General features: G+C 38.2%; 1 protein-coding gene across 2 annotated transcripts in view; it reads left to right on the top strand.

The window, feature by feature from the left end:
• Cals (calsyntenin-1) overlaps nucleotides 1-23995 on the top strand; it is a 466513-nt gene that overhangs the window by 263101 nt on the left and 179417 nt on the right. For both annotated transcript variants that reach the window (XM_067140904.2, XM_067140903.2), the window contains exon 11: nucleotides 10319-10451. In XM_067140904.2, the coding sequence (XP_066997005.1) occupies nucleotides 10319-10451 (133 nt within the window). The remainder of the gene's footprint in view (nucleotides 1-10318; nucleotides 10452-23995) is intronic.

Below are 23995 nucleotides of genomic sequence, written 5' to 3'. Positions count from 1 at the left end.
GGTACAAAGAAATTATTTCTTTTTTCGAACTGCTGGTTCAATTGATAATGACAAATCACTTGGCATTCAGAACTTTACAGCAGACTTGTTACATGAAAGAGAGCATGACATCTACCAACCCGTCAAATCAAGATATTGCATCATATGACCAATATGATCCAGAAGATAATGTAACCAATTTTATACCTTCTAATTTTATTTTAACTTTATGATCTTCTCTGAAGATCCAACTTCAATACTAGAAACACCAGTATAATACGCTTGAAACCCCAGACAGAATTAAATCAATTCAGTTAAATGCAAAACGTAATTGTCACCAATTAATCAAACATCCAAAGAAGTCAGTCACCTGCGCATGAACCTAGGATGTGTCATGCCTTTACCAACCAACATGCAACATGGAAGAGAACCAGCAAATGAAGTGGCATATGGCTTTTAGTGTTGGGAGTGTCCGAGGACATGTTCGGCTTGCCAGGCGCGGGTCTTTTGATTTGATGCCCATAGGCGATCTGCGTGTCGTGATGATGATGAAATGAAGAAGACGACACATACACCCAATCCCCGTGCCGGTGAAATTAACCAGTGATGGTTAAAATTCTCGACCCTGCCGGGAATCGAATCCGGGACCCCTGTGACAAAGGCCAGCACGCTAACCATTTAGCCGCGGAGCTAGACAGAGAATCAGCAAATGACTAATGACTCACTGTTTCAGGCAGAACACGCCTCCCTCAAGATAAGAAAGACATTCTCATATAATCAACAATGGCAGAGATGCCCAAGATCCCTTTGTTGAGATACCACTAGTGTGAATTTTGCAATAACATAAAATTACTTCATGTACATTTTGGAATAAAAGTAAGAAGGGAATAATTAATTCATAAAAATCAGCAGGACGAAAGACTAGGTAAAAACTAACCAACAATTAAAGGTTCACCCAGATTACAACTAAGATAATGAGAGGATAACCAAAACTTGACACACTCCAAAGGGAAAATTAATTTAGTATTAAATCTTATCACATCTTTTAAAAGAAAATAATAAATTTCAATATACCAATTAATTTTAAATTAATCAGTCTTGCAGTTGGAGAATGAATAATGACCTAACTCTTAATCATTAAAAGCAGTTATTGATGATGATGACTATAATAGCATAATTACTAAGAATAACCAGGATAATACTCAAAACAATCTTTAACTTACAGCTTAAATTTTTATCTTCGTCATGCTCCAACTTGAGAATTTGTTTCTATAATATCACATGTATTTGTCCTAGGCCTAGCAGCCAGTTTCCTTTGGATCAATTAATAATAATTTGAATTATTGCCTATAGTGGCAGTGCATTGCAGCATAGCAATATTTGAAATGATTTAAAACTTAAATAAAATGAAAGCCCAAAAATCACTCCACAATTTCACTGTGTAGTTTCCCATGTAAGCCTGTATGTGGGCTAAAATATGCACCAAACTCCATATTTGAGGCCCAAATTCAACGTCCATGTGACATGATTTCCATCCTCGTCAAAGGTCCCACTCAGAGTCCGAGACAAGACTGGTGTGCTAACGCTACCAAGTCACATCTTCGTGCACAACTCGTGTAACCTTGCATGCATCATAGGAAATAGTCTACAGCTCATATCATATGAACATAAAATATTCACTGTTGAAAGACAATAGCGTATAACAGGCCATGACAAATGTTTTTTAACCCTCTCCAGCCAAAATTTGATACATGGAAAAGAAAATTCTTGGAAGTCCCCTTAAAATAGTTATGAATAAAATTTCTGTGCAAAAATCCATACAATTTCTGGAAAAATAAAGAAAATAAAACAGTGATATCAAATAGAATATGAAATAGTTACTTAGGAAATTCAAAGAAAACATAAAAGTTAGCGATTCCATTTGGAATCATAGGCCTGGAGAGAGTTTCTAGGAGCCAGCACTCAAACCTAGGAGGCAGGTTATTTTTATAGTACTCGCATAGCTAACATACTGGCATATTCTGAAAAATAAAAAAAATGTTAGTAATTGCTTTAAGTAATGCTTTTATACTTTTAAATGTCACAACAGATTACTACAAAATGTAAAGACAGTATCCAGTCTACCAATCTTTTTAAAGGAGATTAAAACAGTTTTGATAGAAAGCCTATAAAAAGACTTGATAGAAAAGATTCCAAGAACTATATTCTGAGGATACTGAACTAAATAAAACATGCAACTTCGTGTACAAATTTATGAAACTGTTGATGCTTGTTGTTTAAAGGGGTCTAACATCTAAGGTCATCGGCCCAATGTTTTGAAACTAGTAGATATTTTGATACTGTTCTAAGTAACTTATAAAATGTAAATTGCAAAGTAAATATTGTCATCAAGACCAAATTTTACAGTTCCTTTGTATATATCAGTCTGACCCATTAAAGGATTAATAACTTAAAACATAAACATTATTTATCTATCTATCTATAAAAAAAAATGGTACAAGAAACAACCCTTTATTAGACATCCTTGTCATGCTTTCTGTGGTCATGCAAAATGGCCAGAAGCTTTTGCATCAAAATACCATCTGTCCACAGCCTTCATAGGGTTAAATCTTTCACTGTTGGGCCATTCATTTTGATCACCATTAAATTATTTACATTTTCATCTTTCAGTGATGACCTGAAATTATTTTTCATTAGATTCATTTCATTGAAGCCCCTTTCACAACACACAGTTGACACTGGAAGGGCAGAAATTATGGACCATAAAGTTCCTAGTATGGAAATCTTTCTTCGTATCCTAGTGCTAAGCCAAGAAGCTTGCCAAATTTCTTCCCCTTCAAAAAATATTGTAAATTCATACCACTCATTCAGACTATTGCCTATACGCTTAATAATAATAATAATAATAATAATAATAATAATAATAATAATAATAATAATAATAATAATAATAAATAACAACAACAATAACATCCACGGAACAAACTTGTTTCTTGAAGTGTTGAACTACTGTTCACAAAAATATTATGTACACTAGAGTTTGGAGGTTGTTTATGAAATAACCAATAGGCCCACTGAAAATCCAGTAACACCATCCATCACTTTCCTCATTTCATTTCTTGTTAGTTCATGTACGTTTCAAATTTTTAATCATATTGTAATATTTTTTATCGCAAATGGAACACAAAAAGTGCCCATTTTTAAGCGTGTTTCAACCATGCGTCGACTTTGACATTGTTTCTCCAAAACCCGTCATCTGATCGAATGCAAATTTTAACACAATATACATTAGGATGTTCTAAATATAATTCATAAATTACAGAGTTTTGTTTTTCCAAGAAAAGAAGTTATCAGTTTTCTAAGGCAACTTCTTCTCGGCTTGGGTTGGTTGAAAAATTGCTTTCTTGGTCGTGTTTTAATCTTTACGTATCCAAAGTTATGCTGTGTGACTGAAATACGTAAATTATTTCACTTTTTTATATCAGTTTGTATTTGTAGTGGGTAGGACAACATAAATGCATAGCTGTCTTGTGCTGGGAAGACTCTGCGATATTGCCGCTATAGTGCCACACACCGTGCCATGGGACGCTACGCTGGAAGTTGTGTCTACTGATTCCAGTTGCATGTACAGTGGCATTTGCTTTGCTGTATGCTTAAAACATTCGTCCGGTATTTCATAATTACCTGGAATCAGCATCGAAGCAAATGGCATTATGAGGTAATGAAAAACATTTCCCATCAAGTTTTCTCATAGGGAATAGTAAGCTTGTGTCCTCGTCTCAAGCTGGTGCAGTTCTTTTCAGGCACACCCCAATCGAGGCGAGCTGCATCTACCCTTCTATAATAGCCTTCCTGCCATTCTTAAATCTCTGGTATTACCAGTAATCGAGTTCAGGTCCCCCAAGGACGGCAGCAAGTAACGCTAACCGTTACACTACGGAGGCGGACACTTTTTTTTTTTCTTACAGTTTTACAATTTGCTTTACGTCGCACTGACACAGATGGGTCTTATGGCGATGAGGGGATAGGAAAAGGCTAGGAGTGACCGTGGCCTTAATTAAGGTACCTCGCTGTTTGTCTGGTGTGAAAATGGGAAATCACGGAAAACCATCTTCAGGGCTGCCGACAGTGGTGTTCGAACCCACAATCTTCCAAATGCAAGCTCGCAGCTGCGCGATCCTAATTCCACGGGCAACTCGTTCCGTGGACAGATTTTCTCGTAAGGACATTGGACCTCCAATGCAACTTTAAAAATGTATTTTTGTTTTTGTGTTGTTTTTGCATTTTACATTTTTTTTATTTATAAAGTATTTGGTATTTGCCTACCAGCCTGACTTCTCTCCTGCTTGGCCTTTCCTCCTACGAGTCGCTGGAATTCCCATCCTGGGGTTTTCTACTCACAATAAACGCACATTTTCAGTCTTCATATTAACTAACTTCAGTTCAGTCTTGTTCAGTCTGTTGTCGAGTGCATATTCCTATCTATAAGATTCCTCCAAGACCTCGTTCACTGAATTTGAGCTTTGTATAATAGTGAGTGCCCCCCCCCCCCCCTTTTTTTTTTGAGAAGGCTTTCCCGAAGGGTTTAAAATTAAGAGAGGCTTCAACATTCAATGACCGACTTAACAGAAATGTTCCCTGAAAAACATACGCAAATTGTTCACAGTATCAGATTTCTCTTTAAAAATCTGAACAAAAGGCCTGTTCTTATGGAATCGTTATCGGTCGCAGCCTCCAGACATGCGTTTTTAAGAGAAATTCGACGACTTCGGGAAGAAGGCTACAAGATTTTCTACGCAGATGAAGCATGGTGCGGCCAAAACCACACGATGATGTACGCGTGGCAGAAAAAGTTATTGAAGCTCTGAAAGACATAATCATGACCAATACCGATCCCACCTGCAGGAAATATACAGATTGAGGGGAGGTTTTAAAACTCCGACAGGAGCTGGACAACGTGTCATAATACTACACATTGTCAGTGAACAGGGATTTCTTCAAGAAGCGGAGCTCTGCTTTGTGGGAAAGAAAGGAACGGGTGAAAGAATTAAGAAAAGATGTTGAACTTGCCTACCTACTAGTAGCTCACTGTGAAACAAACGTTATATAATAGATTTGGGCCTTTGTGAAGAACAAAATTGCTAAAATAAACCTTGCGAATGCTGAAGAGAAGGGACGAAGCATAAATGTGACAAGAGACCTTTGCCAAGAAACCTAACGTTCTGTAACGCCTGAGCTCTGGAAAAAATGTATAAAACATGCCATAGAAATAGAAATATATTATTGGGAGTGAGATTAAATAGAGCCAGTTGTAGTCAGTCTTGAAAGTTCTGATTTTGAAAGCGATTAGAATGAATTATAAATTGATGATGATAAACTGTAAGTTAAATCAAACCAGTGTATATATTGTAAGTACTTGGATAAACGTGAATAAAAACTGTCAAAAGAATTAAAAAATAAAATACATAAAGCAAATAACATAAAAAGTACTAAAAAAGCATTTTAAAGCTGCCATTGGAGGTCTAAAGCCCTCATGTGATAAGCTGATGGGAAATGTTTTTCATTACCTCATAATGCCATTTACTTCAAAGTTGATTCCAGGTAATTATTAAATACGAGAGGAATGTTTTAAGCATATGGCGAAGCAAATGCCACTGTACATGCTACTGTAGAGACAAAACTTCCTGCGTGACATGGCATGGCGGAGTGTGCGGCACTTACCACAGCAACGTCGCAGGGTCTTCCCAGCACAAGCCAGATTTGCATTTATGTTGTCCTGCCCACTATAAACTGATATTTAAAAAAGTGAAATAATTTACGTACCGATATTTCACAATCATACAGCATAACTACAGATGTGTAAAGATTACAACTCGACCAAGAACGCAATTTTTCAACCAGCCCGGGGCAAGAAAAAGTTACCTTACAAAATTGATACGGTAACTTTTCTTTTTTCTTTGAAACATAAATTCTGAAGTTTATAAACTATTTTTAAAATATCCCATGTATATTGCATCAAAATTTGGATTTGATCTGATGACAGGTTTTGGAGAAATGATGTCTTAAAGTTGATGCATGGTTGAAACACACTTAAAAAGGGCACTTTTTGCGTTAAAAAATATTACAATATGAATTACAAATTCGAAACCTACATGACCTAATGTGAAATGAAACAAGGAAAATGATGGTGTTATTGAATTTTCAGTAGGCCTATTGGTTATTTCATAAACAACCTCCAAACTCGAGTCCACATAATATTTTGGTCAACAGTAGAGATGCTAAAAAACGCTTCATGAAGCTTCCTGAGGAACTGCAGCTACAGATTCTGTCATAGTTTTCTTCCTTTACCACTAAAGATGAACAAGGCATACATCTCCAGGGACTAATTGAAGCCATCCCAGTGAAGCGCCGCTGCCCTAAAAACAAGTATCAACCACAATCCTCCCACCTCAGTTCCTTCAAGTACTATGTGTCCCCACAAGGAGAGAAAGTGGAAGTTTGCAGGAAGGCTCTTCTAAGTTTCTATGACATTGGAGAGAAAAGGGTACGTAGACTTAGAAACCTATTATTATTAGGACATTCTCCCCATGATCAACATGGAAAGCATGTTAAGAAAGCCACCGCCCCAGAAGAATGTATTAAAATACATAAACATATACAATCTTTTCCTGTCAAGGAGGCTCACTACACTTCTGGAGGCTATTCTTACCTTGATTCAAGACTGGATGTTAAGGCAATGTATAATCTGTATGAAGCCGAGTATCCAGATTCTCCTACTAAATGTAAGTTGTACCTTAAATACTTCAAGGATAACTTCAATCTTCCATTTGGCAGACCACAAAAGGATTCATGTTGTGCTTGTGAAGAGCTGATGATAAAAATACGCAGTCCATTTTTAAATGATACTGCCAAAAGGGTTGCAGTTGCTGAATTAATGGTTCACAAACGGCATGCAAACAAGTTTTATGTCAACATGAAGGAATCTGAGGACATTTGCCGTGAAAGAAACGATGTACTATTCTTTTTGATTTTATGTGAAACCTACCTTTGCCTAATATTCCCGTCCAGGAACTGTTCTATGTACGGCAGTTGTGGGTCATTGTATTTTGTGTACACAATATTAAGGGTGGGAAAGCCGTACTGTACGTGTATGATGAAATTGGTTGTCATGCCTTTATGTTGAATCACTGCTGCCAAACGCCTTGGCATTGAGTATACGTACTTGCTAGTTATGCCCGCAGCAATTTTGTTCCATTCCTGCAGACTAATTTCCTTCAGTAACGTCTTGCTGGTGATGTGATATTTCCTGATCTTATCTTCCAATACCTACCAAATGTTCTAGATCGGGTTCAAGTCGATTGATTGAGGTGGTGTTTAGAGAGTATGGGATGTGTTGTAGATTATCCATAATCTGGCAGCTTTGGAGGTGTGCTTCAGATCGTTATCTTGTATTGGAAATAAAAATTATTTCCAAGATTTTGTTTTTGAGCGCTTTTCTTCAGATGTTCTTGTGTGTTCTTATCATACTGTTCATGTTGCCCTCAATGAAAGCTAGTTCACCCGCACCACTTGACGCCATACATCCCCATACCATCACGCTGCCGCCCCCATGCTTGACCGTAGCTTCTATATGTTGAGGGTCCCACTCAGTATTTTTCTTTCTTGTATATATTGAACTTTTTTCATACAACAATAACACATGATCCCATAATGCATTATCCTGCGATACATATTCATTAGCAAATTCCAAACGCTTTCTCTGGTTTACTTTACTGACATACGAGGACGGTTTGAAAAGTTCTTGGAATCACCGCTAGATATCGGTGCTAGAGCAACGAGGTTCCCGCGCAATAATCACACATCCTTTGTGAGTGAAGACGGGGCGCGTCAGTGCTCTAGCTGCAGGAGTGTGGTAGTGACGACTCTTTGTTGTTGTTCCCGCGTAGTGATTAGTGACAATGGAAAAAACTGAGATTCGAGCAGTGATTAAATACTTTGTAAAGAATGGTATGAAAGCAAAGGAAATTCATGCTGACTTTCAGAACACACTGGGGAACTCTGCTCCTTCATTTTCAACTGTTGCCAAGTGGACCAGCGAGTTTAAATTTGGTCGGGAGAGCTTGGATGATGATCCGCATAGTGGACGGCCAAAAAGTGTTATGACCCCAGAATTTAACGCAAAAGTGCATCAAATGGTCATGGAGGATCGTCGACTGAAAGTGCGTGAGATTGCTGAAGCTGTAGGGATGTTTTCTGAACGGGTATATTATATTTTAACTGAAGAATTGGGTATGAAAAATTATCTGCAATATATTGACATTGGACAATAAACGCACCAGATTGGAAATGTCCGAACAAAGTCTGGCCCGTTTTCAGTGCAACCAACAAGATTTTTTGCGCCGGTTTGTGACTACAGATGAAACTTGGGTCCACTACTATACCCCAGAGATAAAACAGCAGGCAGAGCAATGGAAACATGCTGATTGACCACCACCAAAGGAAGCAAAGGCAGTGCGTTCGGCCGGAAAGGTCATGGCCTCAGTTTTCTGGGATGCAAACGGCATTCTGCTGATAGGTTATCTTCCTACTGGCCAAACAATTACGGGGCAATACTATGCAAACCTCCTAGACCAACTACAGGAAAAGATACGTGAAACAAGGCCTGGTTTGGCAAGGAAAAAGGTCATCTTTCATCAGGAGAACGCTCCGCCGCACACAAGTGTTATTGCCATGGCAAAACTTCATGAACTGGGGTACGAATTGTTGCCACATCCCCCTTATTCACCTGATTTGGCACCATCAGACTTTCATCTATTCCCCAAGCTGAAAATTTTCCTCGGTGGATGGAGATTTTCTACAAGGGAAGAACTGACAGCCGAATTGGAGAGGTATTTTGCAGGCCTGGAGGAATCTCATTTTCGAGATGGGATCAAGGCATTGGAACATCGCTGGACCAAATGCATTAGTCTACAGGGAGACTGTGTTGAAAAATAAAAGCAGTTCCACCGAGGTAAGATACTTAATTCTAGTACATTCCGAGAACTTTTCAAACTACCTACATATGGTTTACTTCTTGGTGTTCTGTATTGGTACCCAGTCTGCTCATAACCCTACGAACTGTTCTTTCATGATCTACCTTCCTAAGATGTTCCTCCAGATGTGCTCTAATTTCTGTTGCTGTTAGTCTGGATTTTGCTTCACCATTTTAAGCACCAATCTTTTATCTCGAGACGTAAGTTTTGGCGGAGCAACTTTCCTAGGCTGATTAACAATGGTATTTCTCGTTTTATAACGTTGAATGACACACCACACAGTGGACGGATTTCTGCGCACAGATTCTCCAATTTCTTTACATGTCTTCTTTTGTTCATGCAGACACAAGATGATTTTTCTCTCCTCTAGAGTTGTCTCCTTTCCTTTTCACCCCATTTCGACTATGACCACTCGCATTCGATGTTGCTTGTGTACTGTATGGCTGGAGAGATGACTGAGGTGTTCTGAAGGTACAAGTGTCAACATTGCCATTGTTTAATGGTTTGTACTGCTCACTCATAGAGCGTGTTTGAATACTTGTGTCATCAGGTTACGGAACATTGTTGAAGGAAATCACATGATACAGAACACCCACGTATTCTCATCGTTTGTATACTGTGTCTGTGTTTGTAACACATGATAATGCATCGGTGAAGGCACGACATAATACATAATTCTGCATTCTGTTTCGATCATTTCCACAATTATAGTTGCACATCCCGACATTTGAATACTTCTGTCCGCCTCTGTACGTCATCTGATGCTGCAGAGCAAAGTTCTCTGCAAAATGTAAAGAATTTCACCTTATTTTCTTGACTCGGCATAAACCCAAAAGCCTTTATCATTTCAATAAGTACGGGCCATGAAAGCATCAATGGCAGCAATAAAATTGTAAGTTATGTTCTGTATTTGCATGAGTATTGGAACATCTGACAATATAACAATTATGTTTACTTAATCTCATTTTCTTCTGCCATTAGCATTGGAGTAGCTACATGCTTGTAATGGGGACTGCAAGTTTACCTCTTCTGTGGTTCTCCAGCCGGCCACTAGAGTGACCACACCCAGTGCCTATCCTGCTTAACTCTCTTTCGGGAGTCCATTTTTCAGATATTCTTGAAACTTTTTTTCTTGTTTCCTTCCTCTTCGATATCTATATCTTTATTTCTCTTTATTCTGTCTAATTTGATGCTCTTAATTTTAATTCTGAATTATGCCCCTCTTTAGCTTGAAAATCAGTAATAAGTGTTAAACTTTACTCATCTGGTTTGCCATATAGTTGAAGAACATTCATATCCACTTGCAGATCTTACCGAGCTGAGTATTGAAGGGGACAACAAAACCAACCTAGTGGTTTTGATAAGGAAGGTTGGTTACACCAATACAAGACAATTTCCCACTGCTGGAAGACGTAATCTGCATCTGTCTACAACAGTCACGTAAGTGTCTCTGGAAATGATACTCGATTTGACTTATTTTTATTAGTCTTTGGTAATTTAGATACTGGCATGAGTGGTAAACTAGAGTAATTGTGATGTTTGAAGTAACCATAATAAATTGCCTGGACATGTCAGTTAATTTGTATCGATTTCATCTCGTATAATAGAAGCTTAATTTCAGTTTTAGTGATTTCTTCCTGTTAATGATTTGACAAGTTCTCCTTCTGGACTCTTATTTAAAAAGTTTATCACGTGCTCTAATGACTTAGCCATGTTTAGAACACATCCAGTTGGATCTCTCGAGTCAGGCAACATTGAGCCAACTACTACTTGAATAGTTGATCACACCTTGTCGGCTAGTAAACAGTTAAAGGAACTGGCCATCCTACTGGAGATCAGTAAGTGAACTTACCTCAGAATGCATAATCAATGAATTCTTCGTTTAGTTAGACACACTGATCAGACTGCTAATGTTCATTCTGGTTAAAAGCATTTAATCATCAAGGATGGAATGCACACGTATTCTTCAATGCTGTACACCTAAGCTGAATCCCTCAAAAGATTCTCAGGTCATCCTAAACAAAAACTGTTCCCATAGCCTACAACGAAGATAACGACATACAGAGAGGGGTTATAGATATAGCTCATTAGAGTTCTCATTCTGCCTACTCCTTGTAGTGCTGTAGCATTCCCAGCTATTCACCATTTTAGTGCTGTGCTTGACATATGTGTATTTTGAAATCTGTATTCAAACGAGTGGACGGCATTCATTAAAAAAAAAAAAAAAAAAAAAAAAATGAACCATCATCGAGTGAATTCTGAGTAAGTGAGAGTCATGGTTTTATTTCACAAATGTAAAAGTGCCCAAAATGGTCTAGATCGATGCGCACCCATTCTCGATCATTTATTTACTTCTTATCACTGAAATTAATACATATCTTCAATGTATTTATTTAGCTACAGTAAAGTTTCATTGAGACGTTTTTCAGTGGCTTGAAGGAAAATAAGTACAGCATATCCCTTTCAGACCTGAAAGAAAACTGGCGGTGTGATTTTTTGTTTGTACATCAAAAACTGACTAAAATGCTCTTAAATACATATATTTTTAGTTTATTCTACAAAATAAAATTTAACACCTGAAAAAGAAAGCACCCACACAATTGTGCATGTCAGGACTTAAATCACTACTTACAAAAAATAAGAAATTTAGCTCAGTACATGTGAATATACACATGCATATGATCAAATGTTCTATTTTACAGTGTGGAACGATTTTAAACAATTAAAATCTTATACATTATATTTCTCACGTAAAGTACGAGTTCTGCTTTCACAGTCCTTTTGGTGGCAGCACCCAGCACTCCCACATGCATTGCCTGCAGGAAAACCTAGCCCGCACAGTTGTGCATATCAACATTCAAAACCTCATGGTATTACGTACGATGTTGTAAGTTCACAATTTACATTCACTAAACAATTTACACATTTCAGTGATTACATTCTGTTATTCAGTAAAGCTTCTAGATTAATATGAATGCAATAAATAAATACTTACTTTAGGTATTACTGCTTCCCGCCATCTTGCCGATAAATTGTATTTTTAAACTCTTCTTCCTGCCCCCTGATGGTTAAGCGCTAAATTAAAACAACTGAAGTACATGCTACGTGTCCCGCACAAGCACTGCAGTCCGGTCTAGAATCAGAACACGTCAGATAAGCTCAGACATAAATAAAATACGAACCCGCACATTTGTGCGTACACTGTCTCAAAGGGATATGAATGTGGAAAATGTTAAACTAGAAGTGTGCCTACAGCAGGGGTGTAGAAATTTTCTCTGAATCAGGGAGTCAACCCAAAAGTTTAGGAGCCAGCAAGAATCCCACCAACCTGTTACCTACAAATAATAAAATTGTGCTTACATGTATTACATTTGAAAATTACGTGTTAATATACATCTGTGTAGCTTTCACCACAATAGAATTTACTGCAGATAGAATAATACCTAATTCCTTGATAATATCTACTGTCTTGTTATTGCTGCTTTCCTTCACAACTTCGATATATTCTGCTTCTCAGCAATCATAATGCACTTTTTTCCCTAGCACCCATCTTGTCATGATGCACTGTAGTAATTAATGATGTATTAAGGATAGCACTGGTGGCTTGATGACTCATACTGAGCAATGAACATATTCCACAAATATCTTCAAGGTCACTGCTTGAACAAGCGATGACTTCACCCTCTTGGAATCAAGGGATAGTTACCTGGAAAAGTAGCCTGTAGCAGATATTTGTGTTTTAACATGCTTTTTGTAGCAAACTGGACATAAATCAAAATTAACATTTAAACATACAAATGATGTTCTGTATTTGCAGGTACTTAAATATGATTGCATAAGAGTAAAGAAAACGAAAAAAAAAAAAATTCCAAAATAAATGAACATGGGAAGAATAGGAATTTAGTTGTGACCCCAGGACAAAAAAAAGTAAACACAAAAGAAAACAGTGTATAAGTGTGAACGTATAGAAGAAGTCTTACTGTATTAGCTTTTTATGAGGCATGATTCCTTTGTTACCAAGCTCGATAGCTGCAGTCGCTTAAGTGCGGCCAGTATCCAGTATTCGGGAGATAGTAGGTTCGAACCCCACTGTTGGCAGCCCTGAAAATGGTTTTCCGTGTTTTCCTATTTTCACACCAGGCAAATGCTGGGGCTGTACCTTCATTAAGGCCACGGCCGCTTCCTTCCCACTCCTAGCCCTTCCCTGTCCCATCGTCGCCATAAGACCTATCTGAGTCAGTGCGACGTAAAGCAACTAGCAAAAAAAAAAAGATTCCTTTGTTTTTAAAAAGAACTGGTTCTTTGCTTCCTTTCTCTGAATTACCTTAAATATACTGAAGGAATTGCAGACCAGTAAAGACACGATACAAGAATAGATATTTTATTCTTTGGTAGAAAAATGCTGTATTTAACAGTACACCAAGCAAGATCGCAAGTTACAAACCATAACCAAAAACCAAACCGGTCTTCTCATTTTCAAATTGAAAATCCGGGCAGACACAAAAGACATCAATATCATTTCCACTGCCCAATTACCAACTTAAACTACGGTAAAATTACGTGGCATCAATGGGCATCAGATGTAACAAAGGCATCATCATGTCTTTTATTTAAGGTGCTGCAGGGTCTTTTTTCTCTTCCCATATTAACTGAAAAGAGTTTTTGAACCTTATACTTTCCTGCTATCTTCCTTTTATTGGTTTTCTTTCAAGATTTAAAATCAGTTCAACGATACAATTTTATAGGCTCCTCCTTAAATCGTATAGTGCCACACGGCCAATCTATCAGCCATGCGAGCTGCTACTAAAAACGCCAGCGGCCGATCTATTGGCCATGTTTTTCTTTTGCCAGTATCCTCATTTCCTGCTGCACAATGGCAGCATAAGTAATACCAACGGAAAGATTGAAGTTTTAACTGTCTAGAAATATTGACAACGTGCGATATCAATATCAGCAAAGTGTTATAAAAGCTTTCTTTCAACGCATTGCAAGTTTCGCTCGTGGTAGCCCTGCACTCTGCTGCTTCGTGTCACATGCTTGTTATCTCGCTTGTTTATACGTTTATTTATTTACCTTCGATAGTATAAAAATGGCTAAGTATATGAAAGAGGATGAAATACGCAATGTTTTAACATTCAGTGATTCATTAGAGAGCGATTTATTGCCCGATGACAGCGACAACTTTGCATCTTCTGACAACAGCAATATTTCTGCAAGTCCACTGCCTAGGCAATGCCATGCGACGAATGTATCTCCGGCACAGGTAGGAATAATTCCAAGTAGCTCTGATAGTGAATGCGTACTGACAGATATTTCCTCAGATTCTGTTGATAGTTCGAACAGTGATTGGGAGAAAAGTTACAGATGACACACAAAATCTGCCTAATACCGGAGATCATTGTGTATTTAACCTGCGTGTGCATATTTTTGTAAAAATTCGTAATTCTCAAAAACTACTATAAAGAATTATGTAAAACTTCAGTTTTTTGTTCAAAATTAAGTGAATATTCTCACAAAGGCATCATACCCATTTTCACACCAGGCAAATGCTGGGGCTGGGGCTGGGGCTGTACCTTAATTATGGCCACGGACGCTTCCTTCCCATTCCTAGGCCTTTCCTGTCCCATCGTCGCCAGGAGACCTATCTGTGTCAGTGCGACGTAAAGCAAATAGCAAAAAATAAATAAATTAGGTCAAATTTGAAATTTAAATTATGAAAATGAAACTACAGTAGAACCCCATTTATCCGAAATAAAGGGGGCGGAGCCACTATGGTTGACGGTTTTTTTTTTTCTCGGATGATACATGGTAAATATTTTCGGAAGCTAAATGTCAAAATAAAAATGCATAAACTCTGTTAAGCAAAGGTGCATACTGTATATTAACATTGAAATGTTTACATAATGTCACTCATTTTATAAAATCAGTGATTTTCTTCTGAATTTTCTTGGTGCAGCGCAGTTGTGCAGATATGTCGCGCCACCGTTTAATCAACAATACATCAGCAGGTGTACATTCATTGCTTTGTTCAACAAAGCGCATAGAAATCTGAAAAAAATGAAACAATTTTTGTTACTACTGAACTGAATACTGTATACAGTAATGTTATTACAGTACTGTAATTAAAGCGTGTGGTACTGTATTTTAATAAAAATTCGAAATCAATCTTAACCTCCAATGCATTAAATCATCTGCTGTAACTCGATTCTCAGAACTGCTATTGTCAAGGTCGGAGTCGTCTGCATAATCTTCATGACGGATAATACAGTAATAATAATAATCCCTGCTTGTTCAAAAAAATGCATCATGGAACAAACTAGAGGGTAAGAAACTGTTTTGTTTTATGCTACACATGCTAGTAGCTCTCAGCACATAATAACAAGAGAATTACTAATATCGGTGGCTAAGAATGAGAGCATAAAAACAAAACATTAAAATACAATTTTGCCAGAGCATTTCGGTTAAGCGAAGTTCGGTTAAGCCGGGTTCTACTGTATTGCAATTATAGTGACACTCGTGTGTTCTCTATTCACCTGTGTGCTGTTGGGGGGAAAAAAAAAAAAAAAAGGATTTACCTCCAAAAATGTTAAGTAGGAGAATGATTTTCCTTAGTATGTGCATTTTCATTAAAATTGTCTTGGAATTCTTAGCGGGACCACTACATTACTCACTGGCATCAAAAGGATTAATTAATTTGCTACAGTAGAAGTCTGTTATAGCGGAAATTAATAACGGCAAAAAATGTATTCGCTATGGAGGAGTGTCGTTATTCGTAAAAGTCTGGAAAAGCACCATACATATTAAAATTGGTATGAAACAGCAGTCATTTTGTTCAAAACTTGCATTTTTGCAAATAATATCCACACTGTGGCTTACTTGTCTGTTATATTTTTTGAAATTTGATACTACGTGAAAGTGTGTGTTTGATTTCATTCTGAAAAAATATAGTATCACTCCAGAGGTCTTTGTGGCAAACGTTTCAGTTTTCTGCATCGAACAGTGTCAGCTAATCTATTGTATTTTGAAAACTTATGTCAAAATTATAACCTCCTCACTACTATTTACTTCAGCCTTTATTTCTAATGAGTTAACAATTGCTATCTGCCACGTTATTTACGCATTTATTACGAAAACGTGTTATTCTCTTTCATTTCTAACTTTCTTAATGGAACAGTATTAGAAGGGTATTACTAATAGACTCAGACATCGCTTTCGAATGTCGACAAGAGAGCTCACTAGTGGACATAGCGAGGAAACTATATCGAAGATGATCGATCGCATGCAATATAATAGCTAGGTGCGTTAATATCGTTAATGGAAAAATCGTACATGCTTAATCGCTCGTAATAATGGATGCGTAGTGATAGGGCCCTCACTGTAACCAAAGGATAATAAACAGTTCAATATGGGAATTTTGAAGGGACTGAAAAAACTGACGTTATAATGGGGGTTCTCGTTATAGTGGACTTCTACTGTGTCTCAAATTTTCAGCCAGTTAATGTTTTTCTTCATCAGTGTTTTTGTTTCCCCTAAAACATGAACACCACCACCACCTCATCAAGTTTTCTTTCTACTAAAATGAAATGGATAAAGATATTTCTTATTAAGAAACACTTGTCTATTGGTTCCTTTTTGTTGAATATAAAAGTGTATATTTTCTGTCTATAAAGCTGGTACGGCAGCTACCTGGTTCCTTTCTCCTGACATAGAAATGCTTCATTTCATATCAATAAATTTCCAGTGGGTGTTTTTATTGAGTAATAGGTAGATTAGGGACTGATTCCTTCTTGCTGAAAACGTACAGTGGCAAACCAGCATTAAAAATGCCACCAACTCATTTTTTATAATTCATGTCAGCGTTTTCCGGGCTTGTAGGCCGTGGTCCATGAGCGAGTGAATGTCCCGCCGTTTCACCGAAGACTGCGTTCGGCATTGTCAAGGGTTCCGACTGACTTCGATAGCAGCGAAGCTCTCAGTGGAATGAAGTGCTGTTGTAATTCCACCTACTTATATAGTGCAGGATACGGTACGCTGCTCGCCTATTGGCCGCTATGGTGAGGGGCGGTCGCTGATTGGCTGTTCTTCGGCCAATGGTTGAAGCGTTAGGGAGCCCGATGTACACTGACCTGCCTTGGCAGAGACAGGCAGCCGATCACCCGTTGCTTTTTTCTGGTCTGCCGCGGCTATCGTGTCCTTCAGGGTTGGAGCTTTCAAGACTGGAAACCAGGCTTTGTTTACTCGTTTAGATTCCTCCTTACGGTTGAAGCTGTTGGTATGCTTTAGGATTTCAATGGCTTCCCTCTGTAGCCGGGCGTGATAAGACACAGTAGTTGACAGTACTTCGGTGTTATTGTACTGTATGTCATGGCCTGCTAGCAGCGAGTGTTCAGCGACTGATGATCTATCTGTCTGTCCCAGCCGGCTATGTCTGTTATGCTCCTTCAGTTGTGTGGCGATGCTGTGTTTGGTAGTCCCTATGTATACCTGGCCGCAGCTGCACGGGATCTTGTAGACACCTGCTGTGGAGAAAGGATGGCGCTTGTCGTTGGCAGACCTAAGCAGTTCCTGGATTTTCTTCGTCGGCCTGTATATGGTTTTAACCCCATGGGACTCCAGTAGCCTCCCTATTCTGTCAGTTACTTTCTCGATATACGGCAGAAAGGCTCTAGCTGCCGTCCGCTCCTCTTCTTTTTTCTTGGTTGTTGGATGTCTGGGATGGAGTGCTCGCTGAATATCTTTAGGGCTGTACCCGTTAGTGAGTAGGGCCCTGTTGAGGTGGCAGAGTTCTTCGTTTAAGTGCTGAGGTTGACAAATTCTCTTAGCACGGTCGGCTAGCGTCTTAATCACTCCGTATTTTTGTCGTGGGTGGTGGTTGGACGTCTTCTGAAGATAGCGGTCTGTGTGGGTCGGCTTGCGGTATACTGTGTGTCCCAAGTTTAAATCGGAAGTCTTCATTACCAGAACATCGAGGAAAGGGAGCTTTCCCTCGTTTTCTGTCTCCATAGTGAACTGAATACTGTTGTTAATACTATTCAGATGCTGTAGAAACAGCTGTAGTTTTTCCTTTCCGTAGCTCCAGATCACAAAGGTGTCATCTACGAAGCGCAGCCACACCTTAGGTTTCAGCGGTGCGGTCTCAAGTGCTTTTTCTTCGAACCTTTCCATATAGAAATTTGCTATCACCGGACTCAGAGGACTGCCCATGGCGACGCCATCCACTTGTTCATAGAAATTGCCATTCCACAGAAAATAGCTTGTCATGAGGCAGTGGTTGAACAAGTTGGTAATGTCCTCGGGAAAAATCCGAGCGATGTGGTCCATGGCCTCACTCTTCACTAAGGTACCTGTGAATGAGGCCATGAAGAGAAGAGAATTTAATAAAAATCGGTATGCAAAGTCGAGGAATAAGTCGCTACAAATTAGGCCATAAATGATTTTATTCACGCTGATAGAAATAGTAGTTTAGGGGAAGGCCTAAAATTTAATTGTCAAATATTTATGTTATTAGTCTTAATGAAAAATTAGTATGGCAAGTCGGTGAATAATTCGCTACAATCTAGGCTACAAATAATTTTATTCGAGCTGAGTGAAATGGTAGTTTAGGGGAAAGCAAACAATTTTATTGTTAAATATTTACGTTATTAGTAATCCTATCTCAATGAAAATTGGTATGCATAGTCGGAGAATGAGCCTCTATAATCTAGGCTGTAAGTAATTTTTTTTTAATGCTGAGTGACATGGTAGTTTAGAGCAAGACCTAAAATTTAATTCTCCAATATTTATATTAAATACTACATAACCAAAGTTCTATAGAATTACATTTCCGACCATTTATGTCTTATACATTTTATCGTATCGGCTATGATAACACAGATATTCATGAATTTGTAATTTTGTTGCTAAGTCCATATCAACGCCGAGCCACGAGAAAATGGGTTAACAGAATTTAATGAAAATCGGTATATAGAGTCGGGGAATAAGAAAGTACAGTCTAAGCTATAAATAAATGTATTCACCGTGGATGAAATTGCAGTTTAGGGGAAGCCGCCTAAAATGTAATTTTCAGAAACCTATGTTATTGGTATTACATAACAAAAGTTATAGAGAAAACAATTTCCGATCATTTTTTTTTAAAATTCAGTTTTACCGTACCGACTATGGTAAGAGTGGTATTTCAGAGTCGGAGGAAAACTAAATGTGAAGACCTCCAATATCGAAAGCGCATAACATTGATCAACAGTAACATTACATTGACCATTGTTTCTTGTGATGTTCTCTGTCTCTTATGCTGCCTCTCAACTCCGCTAGATGGGATTACTGCTGCTTACCGGTACCGAATATAACAGTCTGACTGAATATTGACGGGAAATAGCTGGGGAGTTAGAAAACTTTCTTCTTTAGCATGCCATTCCTCTGGTTCATACCTTTTCTGTTACAGCTGGTACGTAACACACTGATTCATCATAGTATTCCAGCTGTTCGATCCCTATTCTGGCGCGCTGTTTTGAATGAGGAGTGTGCATACTTAAGGCAGAGGCCCACGTAGTAGTAGTAGTAGTAGTAGTCCCTGGTCTAGAATAACAATTTAGGCCTATTCCAAATTATAGCAACACAGTTCAATAAATAACTCAAAATTCAACCTTGTAAAGAGCCGTTTCTTAAAAAAAACTTCTTCCTCTTTACTTTTATTAAATTCTACATTCATTTTATTCCGAATTAGCAGTGAAGAGGGGGTTTCTCCCCTGGCTTGGAGGAAAATATTGCTTCCAAGTCAGATAGATTTTTCCGCCGCCGGTGTAGTAAAATCAGATTTTCAAACTCATCGGGTACTCCTAGGAAACAGATTAATAAAAGGGCATAGTTTTTGCCCTGGGAGTCTCCACTGTTTGACCCCCTCCCCGCTGAAAAAAAGACTAAGAGTGTTCATGGATCACGGCTGTCTGCGTCTTTGATCATTCCAGCTCTGGAACTTTGGACCGTTAGATCGGCAGCGTAGTCCTGTTCGTTAAAAGTGAGAAAATGTTTGGCTTTTTATTTGATCGAGTATTTCATATGAAAGCATTGCATTTTATCGCGCCATTCCTACTGACGTCATTGTAATGTCGTATGTTCATTTCAGTTGGGAAAACCACTAAGACAGTCTTTCTGAGGATGTAAAAATGCAGGTAGAGAGTGTCTACCTTTATAATGAAAACTCCCCAACTTGACTGTGACTGATGGTAGGCAAGAGGGCTTACCATTACAATGAACATTCCCTAACTGGGTCTTCATATGAGAAAAGAGGTTTGGTGACTTCCCCGTCGCGTCTCTAGGGTAACGTTAAGAGCTATGCAATTTAATACAATCTTAGTCACAGCGCGTACACTACCCAGCCTAGAATTCTGTGTGCAATGTAAAATTCCGTAGCGAAGCACGGGTACATCAGCTAGTTACCAATAAATGCGGTTTGATACCAGTAACATATTCTTATCTATTGAAGTAAAATTCTGAAACCCTTGCAGTGGTATTAATGGCAATTAACCCATTGCCATTTAACATCGTCTCAGAGAAGTGGTCCGACACCGAGACCGAAGAGCCGGACCATGTTTCGGAGACGTGCTGAACTTCGTCATGAGTTGGTATCGATAGTTGGGCACGACACAAATATATGGCAGTATTATGCTGTTCTATAGTGTTCCTTGAACGTCTTTGGAAAGAGGCAATATAGACAGTGTTACCGGGTGAGTTGGCCATGCTGTTAGGGGCATGCAGCTGTGAGCTTCCATCCGAGAGATAATGGGTTGAAACCCCACTGTCGGCAGCCCTGAAGATGGTTTTCCGTGGTTTCCCATTTTCACACCAGGCACATGCTGGGGCTGTACCTTAATTAAGGCCACAGCCGCTTCCTTCACACTCCTAGGCTTTTCTCATCCCATCGTCATCATAAGACCTATTTGTGTCGGTGTGACATAAAACATTATATCGACACTGTTGTTTATATTACCTAAATCTTTGAAGATTAGGCAGAGTGTCTTCCACCACTGGAGTTCCTTGTCAAAATGATTGCACACAGAATAAACAAAAACTTGATTACGATAAATGGTTTGACACAAGGGATGATGAAATCAAGGTTTACTTTGCACTGTGCATTATTATGGCTCAAGTAAACAAAAAAGCCTTCAGTGAAAATGAACTGGGCAAAGAGGAGTATTTTTAAAACTCTGCTATTTTGTAAAACAATGCTGTTTGCACGCTTCTTCAAAATTTCTGCTTTTTCATGATAATGAGCGATAAGCCAAGAAAAGTAAGAAGTTTTGTGGAAAACCTAAATAATGGATTTCAGTTCATTATACTATTTTATATATGATATGGTATATTGTACATAGCTAGTAATATTAGACCGAGCTCGATAGCTGCAGTCGCTTAAGTGCAGCCAGTACACAGTATTCGGGAGATAGTGGGTTCGAACCCTACTGTTGGCAGCCCTGAAGATGGTTTTCTGTGGTTTCCCATTTTCACACCAGGCAAATGCTGGAGCTGTACCTTAATTAAGGCCACAGACGCTTCCTTCCCACTCCTAGCTCTTTCCTGTCCCATCGTCGCCATAAGACCTATCTGTGTCGGTGCGACATTAAGTAACTTGCAAAAAAAAAAAGTAATATTCGAATTCAATGGGTCAAGTATTCCGAGCACAAATGTGTTGTATATGGTGATCTTAAAGTTACAGGAATGCTTCTTGGGCAACAGTCAGGCTACATAAATATCCCTACTTCCTCTGCTGTGGGTTAGCTGTATACGTTATTTACCCTAGGTTAGAAGGAATGGCCAGCTAGAACAACAATGTACAGTATCCAGGAGGCAAGAATGTAATATGAGCCTGTTTGCTGAAACAAGGAAAAATAATTATTTGGCCTCTCCATATTAAACTTGGAATCATGAAACAGTTCATAAAGGCCTCGAATAAAGATAGTTACTATTTTAAGTATGTCAGTCAGAAAGTCTCCTTCCAGTCTGATGCTAAACTAAAAGAAGGAATCTTTGTGGAACACAGATAAGGAATCTTATGCCACACAAACAATCTAGAATTTGATGACATGTAAGGAAAGATTGGCTTAGATAGGATTCAAGAATGTGATCAATGTTCTTTTGGGGAACAGGAAGCACCCTGAGTACAAGGAGTTTTTGAAAGGTATGTTGATGGCTATGAAAAATTTAGGTTGCAATATGAGTATCCTTCATAGCTATTTATTACTTTCATCTCCATGTTGATTTAAAATGATAATGAAAATTGAAAAGATTGTCACTCCTCATCAACACAAAATCTATTTAAAAGAATTATCAGGGCTAGTCTCGGCCCCTTTCATTGGGCCATCTTCAGCTTTATAGATAAACTTTAATTACAATTTAGCACACATTAAAAAACTTATTTAACAAAAGTACATGAAAAGGGCATATCATATTTGATAAAAATTAAACATAGATTTCAGTTTATAGTCTGTTCGAACTTCGTAAAGATCTGTATGAATCTAGAAGTCCTTATCAGTACTGACATATATTAATGCACTTGTGTATATGATATAATTAAATCATTGTCTATATAACTTGTTTATAAAACTCTGTTTACATTAAAATGTAACAGTCTTTTGTTCATGATAGTGTATAGGCTTTTGGGCTTATGTCGTGTCAAAAAAATAAGGTGAAATTCTTTACGTTTCGCAGAGAACTGTGCTCTGCGGCATCAGAAAAAATCTCGACTGTCCATGAGAAAGGCTTCTTAAACAATGACTCTTTAAATTTAGACGTTATAATAGAAGTGGAAATGGTACGTTCATTTGCCACCAGATGGCTCCCAGGACTTGGCACAGCGCTAGCATTCGAAGCGGAAGCTGACCGAACTGTCAGAATCAGTCTAAGAGGTTCACATAACATGTGTACGTAACATATGACATTGACAGTTGTATGACATTGACTCAAGCCTGGAATGTAACATCTGGCGATGAGGAACATACAAATTTGAAAAACACAAAGATGAAATAACAATAGTGAATGGGTAGGGAAGGGAACTACCTACGTAAATTCTTAATGGCTGGGAACCAGGTATTACTTATTTGATAGCCAGTGTCCCTGTTGAAATTGGTAGGATTTCTACGCATTTTCAGAGCTTCCCGTATAATCCTGGACCTGTAGTGTCTAGTGTGGGTAAGAGCTCGAGGATCTTGGAACGTGACATCATGACCTGACGATAGTGTGTGCTCAGCTATTGCCGATTTGTCTGGTTGGTTGAGACGAATATTACATTGTAATTATTAAATTAATGTAGTAATGGTCCACCTTTCAATACTATTACATTACATATAGCTAACACCACACATATAGATTTGATGACAAACTACAGGATCAACATTTACCAATTCCTATTGAAATGATCAGCAGTATTAGAACTAACAGTTCTGTGTATATAAATTAATACTTGAAATTATTCTCAATGATGAACATACTCAAGATGTTAGAACCTAGTTCATTTTCAAATTTATTCATATTCCTTCCCAGTTTTTAATGTCACTTTGTATATATTTGTTTTCATTTGTTTTTATGTCAATTGTGTGCATGTACATTTGTTTAGTTATTAGGTGTTTTACATTAAGGCTGAAGATGGCCAGCCCAGGCCGAAACTAGTCCCTAATTAATGTAATTTAGAATATTATATAGTATATAATATAGTATTGAAAGGTGGACCATTACTACATTAATTTAATAATTACATTGTACTTGCAATTCAATACGGATCAGAACCATGAAGTTTATAACCTATGAATATTACGTTCATGTTCCTTGATACGGATACCAGTGGATCGGCATGTTTGGCCGATGGATACCTTACCACAAGTACAAGGAATTTCGTATACCCCAGGATGTAAAAGTGGGGACAATTTGTCCTTGGTTTTACTCAGACTGTGAGCAATTGTAGTGGCGGTGCCAAACACTGTTTTTATATTATGTTTGTG

The sequence above is a fragment of the Anabrus simplex genome, chromosome 2 (assembly GCF_040414725.1).
Source record: "Anabrus simplex isolate iqAnaSimp1 chromosome 2, ASM4041472v1, whole genome shotgun sequence".
NCBI classification, from domain to species: domain Eukaryota; kingdom Metazoa; phylum Arthropoda; class Insecta; order Orthoptera; family Tettigoniidae; genus Anabrus; species Anabrus simplex.
Note: the sequence above shows the minus strand (reverse complement) of the source record. Positions and strands in the feature narration are given on the sequence as shown.